Source organism: Oncorhynchus kisutch, linkage group LG18, assembly GCF_002021735.2.
Source record: "Oncorhynchus kisutch isolate 150728-3 linkage group LG18, Okis_V2, whole genome shotgun sequence".
NCBI lineage: Eukaryota > Metazoa > Chordata > Actinopteri > Salmoniformes > Salmonidae > Oncorhynchus > Oncorhynchus kisutch.
This window is the reverse complement of record NC_034191.2, coordinates 62,955,147-62,962,265: the sequence shown is the minus strand read 5'-3', so window position 1 is coordinate 62,962,265 and position 7,119 is coordinate 62,955,147. Positions and strand designations below refer to the sequence as shown.

At 47.4% G+C, this 7,119-nt stretch overlaps 1 protein-coding gene across 5 annotated transcripts in view; it reads right to left on the bottom strand.

Annotated features, from left to right (window-relative positions):
* The window catches only part of ntng1a (netrin g1a), a 229,723-nt gene that overhangs the window by 212,977 nt on the left and 9,627 nt on the right, over positions 1-7,119 (bottom strand). For all 5 annotated transcript variants that reach the window (XM_031796454.1, XM_031796457.1, XM_031796456.1 and 2 more), the window contains exon 2: positions 213-1,022. In XM_031796454.1, coding sequence (XP_031652314.1) covers positions 213-455 — 243 coding nt within the window. In that variant the 5' untranslated portion in view covers positions 456-1,022. The remainder of the gene's footprint in view (positions 1-212; positions 1,023-7,119) is intronic.

Genomic DNA, 7,119 nt, shown 5'->3' with positions numbered 1-7,119 from the left:
TGTGTGTGTGTGTGTGTGTGTGTGTGTGTGTGTGTGTGTGTGTGTGTGTGTGAGTGTGAGTGCAATATTAGAAAAGTTGACCAGCAGTTCTAACTTTGGTCGATTCATATCTCCCTTACTTCGTTTGTAATGCATCCACTTGTATAACTACGGAGGGCTGTCTATTGGAGAGAAGGGTACAAGTCATATTTGAGACAGAGAACAGGACTTACCAGGGCGCAGTATGTCTCAGGTGGGTCTCCACAGGTGATGTTGGGTGGATCCACCGTAACCTTCAGGTACTTGGTCATGTCCATGGCCTCAGGTTGGCAGGCCATGTAATCCCAGGTGAGGCCTTCGTCCGTGTACACCTGAGACTTACACACGTCGTAGTGTCCCCAGGCTGGGTAGTGCTGCATGGTCTGGCACACACTGGCCCACAGTGCCTGCAGTGTCAACACCAGAGGGAAACGCATCGCCGCTTCCTCTCAGACACTCTGGCTCTCCTCTAGAAAAGGGCTATTGTTTTCTCAATGGGGAATCCCTCTTCTTCTCTCCCGAAACAGAGAGACAGTGAAACCGAGGGAAATGCCTGGGCCTTTGAGTTTATGAAATAATCCAACCTTTACGGAGAGAGGAGCTAAGGAACTGTGGCAGCATGCCAGCCTCCTGTTAACAGCTTGGTGGAGGGGGCGAGGGGTGTGAGATGGAGGGGCGAGGGGGGACACCACTTGTTTTGGTCTGGAGTCCTCTCTGTACTCCGTTTCAGGTCTCTCCGACAGTTCTCTCTCCGGGAGGGCGGGAACGGAGGGGTCACGACACACCGAAGTTAGGGGGTGACTGGCCCGTCAAGGAGATAAAAAGAGAAGGAGTGGATGGAGGGAGGAGGAGTCGGTGTGAAGGAGGAGAGAGGCGAGAGCTAGAGCGAGAGCCCTGGAGGAGGCAGCCTTTTTGACACGCTGATGGAGAGATGAGTGACAGGCCGATCAGCTTTGTTTGCTGTCAATCATGTCTCTCTTCCGCCCGGCAACGGCACCCACGGTCTGTAGGGAACAAGGAGTGGAGAGAAGAGAAGAGGGTGAATGCCTGGTGGGGGGATAGTTTGACAGAGAGAGAGTGTGTGTGTGTGTGTGTGTGTGTGTGTGTGTGTGTGTGTGTGTGTGTGTGTGTGTGTGTGTGTGTGTGTGTGTGTGTGTGTGTGTGTGTGGTGTGTGTGTGTGTGTGTGTGTGTGTGTGTGTGTGTGTGTGTGTGTGTGTGTGTGTGTGTGTGTGTGTGAGTGTGTGTGTGTGTGTGTGTGTGTGTGTGTGTGTGTACGTTTGTGTAGGTATAGAGTTTAACATCAGCAGACGGATGACAGTGTAACCGGGGAGAGATCCTTGATGTGGGGGTGTCAGGGTGGGCATAGTGAGTGTGTACATCCCAAAGGGGGATTTTATAACCAAAGCCATCAAGGTGCATTATATCCTGATGCTTTTCACACTAAGTCCACACCTCACCTTGGTTTTCACTTATCATGAGTTTGTTTTCTACACCCCTTCCCAGGAGAACCAGAAACACCAGCAGCTAAATCTTCAATCTACCGTACCCTTAAAATGCAAGTTTGTAATATCATTAGCATTATATAACATTTGGAGGATTATAAAGTGTAGTTGTTGGATTGTGGCAGTTACAACACCATTGAAACAAACGGTATGTATCAGATCGTTCCAAAGTACAGGTACATTCTAGAAACAGGTGAGATGGTGGTATGCATGACAAATGATCAGTCAGGTCTAAACAAAGCCCTACATCCATACCATTTCACAATATGCATTGACAAAAGACTGCTGCACTGATATCAACAACAGTTGCTATGGTAATATGAATTGCCTGAGTATAAACCAAACATGTAGTGTTGTTGTGATCTCAACACTGAAAACATCTCATCTTTATTCACTATTCATACACAGATACAAATGAATGATTTCTTGTTGAAAGACCTGGAATGAATCATGAGAGGGACCATCTTATCCTCAGCTGTTTCATTTGCCTCATGATCACACGAGGCCTTTCAGGTTGAATACAGCAACCTCAGAAAGAGAGTTCAACTGGGAGCTGGGAGAAAACTGTCTACTGTCCATGCATTTTGGACTTTTCAAATCCTCTACTAATCAACAAGGACGTTAGCTGTCTGTACCTGACACCTCGTCTTAAGTATGGTTCTGTACTGAACACTCCAGCCGACTGGTCAAAAAACGAAAGACAGGCAATTCAAAGTCCTCAGCATTACAAAAATGCACTGTATAACACAAAGGTCACGTGTAAGCCACATAGACATAGTCTGTGTCAGTTTGATGTAGGTTCTTGTATTCCTTATGGTTTTTTTTGTGGATGATGTGATTCCTGGATGAGGCAATATCCCAGACTTGGGGAATTCCGAACATTGACATGGTCTATTATTTGGACATGTATTTTTCTGAAACAGAAAAAAAAAATAAAAAAATATCAATATCAAAGCGTACTCAACAAGTTGACCTGCACGATGCAATTATCTCTTTCAACATCCAGGTCCTGAATCAGAGAGAGAACGGCAGGCATCCGTTTCCACCTGGCACTAGCTGACCGGAATTAGTTTGAATAAGAACTGGCGACATTTGAAATGGACAGGACTGCTTCAAATAACATCTCTGGACATACTGCACATAGAGTACAGTAGACAGCTAAAGAACTGTGAAAAAGCAATCTGGTGTATAGATTTATACATCAAAATCAAATAGAACATCCCCAAGTAATCTCACCCCTAACGATCTATATTCCTCAGTTAGCTTTGTCTCCACATTTTAAACAACCAATACTCTAAATGCAGATTACAGTATGTATCTCTCCATATCTCCACACACACACACACGCACACACACACGCACACACACACACACACACACACACACACACACACACATGCACACACAACATACGCACACACACATCTTTGTTTTACTATCCTTGTGGGGACCAAACAATTGATTCCCATTCAAAATATATTTCCCTTAACCCCTCACCCTAAACCTTAACCCTAACCTTAATCCTGAACCTCTAACTCTAACCCTAAATCTAATCCTACACCTAACCCGAATTCTAACCCTAACCATAACCCTAACCCTAAACCTAACCCCAAAGCCTAAAATTGTATTTTTCCTGACTCCTGGTCCCCACAAGGATAGCAAAACCAAACACACACACTCACTAAAACAAGGCTGCAGCTTAGCTGAGCTAGCGCTAGCCACTAAAGAGAGACACATTTCACAGGCAGGTAGCCTTTTTCTCCAGCCAGCCCAATAGTGACTTGGCTTGCAGGCAGCGGCAGGTAATTGATGATGACGTTAGCCAGAAGCAGTGTGAGGGATGGATCAGTGGATGTTTTAGTGCTGGTTAATCAGTCAGCCCAGACAATGGACCCGCTGACCCAACACACCTAGTCCTGATTGATCAATTAGCCTGCTATACGCCTACAGCCTGAATGTACAGGCCTCACTGCCCAACCTGTGTATAGGTCTCTCTGTCTACCCTTGAGATAGGCTGAACGCTATAACTTCTGCTTGTTTATTCTCTATTTTGCCATGAGATAGAAAATGCCATCAGCTATACTTTAAGTTACAATTTTCAGGACTGTTTTTCATTTTTAGTTAGCTCATAGCTTATTTTGATAAACAATTACATTCTCCAACCAATTGGGTCAGATGGCAGTACTGACCCAAATGTCTAACCTATGGAGCACTTCTACCCATATAGCCAGCATTGAATTGGGTCTAGAGAGAGAGAGAGAGAGAGAGAGAGAGAGAGAGAGAGAGAGAGAGAGAGAGAGAGAGAGAGAGAGAGAGAGAGGAAGAAAAAAGAGATAGCACAAGGCCGAAGTGGAAGAGGGATCGAGAGATAGAGACAGAGAGAGCGTGAGAGCGAGGGGGAGTGAGGGAGACAAAGTGAGTGTGGAGAGAAGGGTGAAGAGGAGCAAAGAAGAGGGGGAAGACCTTCACTGCTAAAAAGTAGGAATGTCAATTGAGGAGACATGGGAAGGTAAAATTAATCCAGAAATCCAGTACAGATCTTGGTACTGAAGCTCTATGCCATTAATAGACATACTATTACTAAGTGCTGGAGGTGACCAGGGGCCTGTTTCATTAGGGTAGGCCTGACTGGATAAAGATGGGGTAGGGGGGTCAGAGACACCCAGGCTAGAGTAGCAGGGATAGTGGTACCCAAACTAGATAAGGGGAGTGGGGACAGAGATACCCAGGCTAGATAGGGTGAGCAGGGGGGAGTGGGGACAGTTATACCCTGGTCAGAAAAGGGGAGTGGGGACAGGTATACCCAGGCTAGATAAGAGGAGTGGGGACAGTTATACCCAGGCTAGATAAGAGGAGTGGGGACAGTTATACCCAGGTTAGATAAGGGGAGTGGAGACAGTTATACCCTGGTTAGATAAGGGGAGTGGAGACAGTTATACCCAGGTTAGATAAGGGGAGTGGGGACAGTTATACCCTGGCCAGAAAAGGGGAGTGGGGACAGAGATACCCAGGCTAGATAATGGGAGCGGGGACAGTTATACCCAGGCTAGATAAGAGGAGTGGGGACAGTTATACCCAGGCTAGATAAGAGGAGTGGGGACAGTTATATCCAGGTTAGATAAGGGGAGTGGAGACAGTTATACCCTGGTTAGATAAGGGGAGTGGAGACAGTTATACCCAGGTTAGATAAGGGGAGTGGAGACAGAGATACCCAGGTTAGATAAGGGGAGTGGAGACAGAGATACCCAGGTTAGATAAGGAGAGTGGAGACAGAGATACCCAGGTTAGATAAGGGGAGTGGAGACAGAGATACCCAGGTTAGATAAGGGGAGTGGGGACAGTTATACCCAGGGTAGATAAGGGGAGTGGGGACAGAGATACCCAGGTTAGATAAGAGGAATGGAGACAGAGATACCCAGGTTAGATAAGAGGAGTGGGGACAGAGATACCCAGGTTAGATAAGGGGAGTGGGGACAGTTATACCCAGGTTAGATAAGGGGAGTGGGGACAGTTATACCCAGGTTAGATAAGGGGAGTGGAGACAGAGATACCCAGGTTAGATAAGGGGAGTGGAGACAGAGATACCCAGGCTAGATAAGGGGAGTGGAGACAGTTATACCCAGGTTAGATAAGGGGAGTGGAGACAGAGATACCCAGGCTAGATAAGGGGAGCGGAGACAGAGATATCCAGGCTAGATAAGGGGAGTGGAGACAGAGATACCCAGGTTAGATAAGGGGAGTGGAGACAGAGATACCCAGGTTAGATAAGGGGAGTGGGGACAGAGATACCCAGGCTAGATAAGGGGAGTGGAGACAGAGATACCTAGGTTAGATAAGAGGAGTGGGGACAGAGAAACCCAGGTTAGATAAGAGGAGTGGAGACAGAGAAACCCAGGTTAGATAAGAGGAGTGGGGACAGAGAAACCCAGGTTAGATAAGAGGAGTGGAGACAGAGATACCCAGGTTAGATAAGAGGAGTGGAGACAGATACCCAGGATAGATAAGGGGAGTGGAGACATAGATACCCAGGCTAGAGAAGGGGAGTGGAGACAGAGATACCCAGGCTAGATAAGAGGAGTGGAGACAGATACCCAGGATAGATAAGGGGAGTGGAGACAGAGATACCTAGGTTAGATAAGAGGAGTGGGGACAGAGAAACCCAGGTTAGATAAGAGGAGTGGAGACAGAGAAACCCAGGTTAGATAAGAGGAGTGGGGACAGAGAAACCCAGGTTAGATAAGAGGAGTGGAGACAGAGATACCCAGGTTAGATAAGAGGAGTGGAGACAGATACCCAGGATAGATAAGGGGAGTGGAGACATAGATACCCAGGCTAGAGAAGGGGAGTGGAGACAGAGATACCCAGGCTAGATAAGAGGAGTGGAGACAGATACCCAGGATAGATAAGGGGAGTGGAGACAGAGATACCCAGGTTAGATAAGGGGAGTGGAGACAGAGATACCCAGGTTAGATAAGGGGAGTGGAGACAGAGATACTCAGGCTAGATAAGAGGAGTGGAGACAGATACCCAGGATAGATAAGGGGAGTGGAGACAGAGATACCCAGGCTAGATAAGAGTAGTGGAGACAGATACCCAGGATAGATAAGGGGAGTGGAGTCAGAGATACCCAGGCTAGATAAGAGGAGTGGAGACAGATACCCAGGATAGATAAGGGGAGTGGAGACAGAGATACCCAGGCTAGATAAGAGGAGTGGAGACAGAGATATGAGGAGTGGAGACAGAGATACCCAGGTTAGATAAGAGGAGTGGAGACAGAGATATGAGGAGTGGAGACAGAGATACCCAGGCTAGATAAGAGGACTGGGGACAGAGAGACCCAGGTTAGATAAGAGGAGTGGAGACAGAGATACCCAGGCTAGAGAAGGGGAGTGGGGACAGAGATACCCAGGTTAGATAAGGGGAGAGGAGACAGAGATACCCGGGAAAGATAAGGGGAGTGGAGACAGAGATACCCAGGTTAGATAAGGGGAGTGGAGACAGAGATACCCGGGAAAGATAAGGGGAGTGGAGACAGAGATACCCAGGTTAGATAAGGGGAGTGGAGACAGAGATACCCAGGTTAGATAAGGGGAGTGGAGACATAGATACCCAGGCTAGAGAAGGGGAGTGGGGACAGAGATACCTAGGTTAGATAATAGATAAGGGAGCAGGGACAGAGATACCCAGGCTAGATAATAGATAAGGGAGCAGGGACAGAGATACCCAGGCTAGATAATAGATAAGGGAGCAGGGACAGAGATACCCAGGCTAGATAATAGATAAGGGAGCATGGACAGAGATACCCCGGCTAGATAATAGATAAGGGAGCACGGACAGAGATACCCAGGCTAGATAAAAGATAAGGGAGCACGGACAGAGATACCCAGGCTAGATAAGAGGAGTGGAGACAGAGATATGAGGAGTGGAGACAGAGATACCCAGGTTAGATAAGAGGAGTGGAGACAGAGTTATGAGGAGTGGAGACAGAGATACCCAGGCTAGATAAGAGGAGTGGGGACAGAGATACCCAGGTTAGATAAGAGGAGTGGAGACAGAGATACCCAGGCTAGAGAAGGGGAGTGGGGACAGAGATACCCA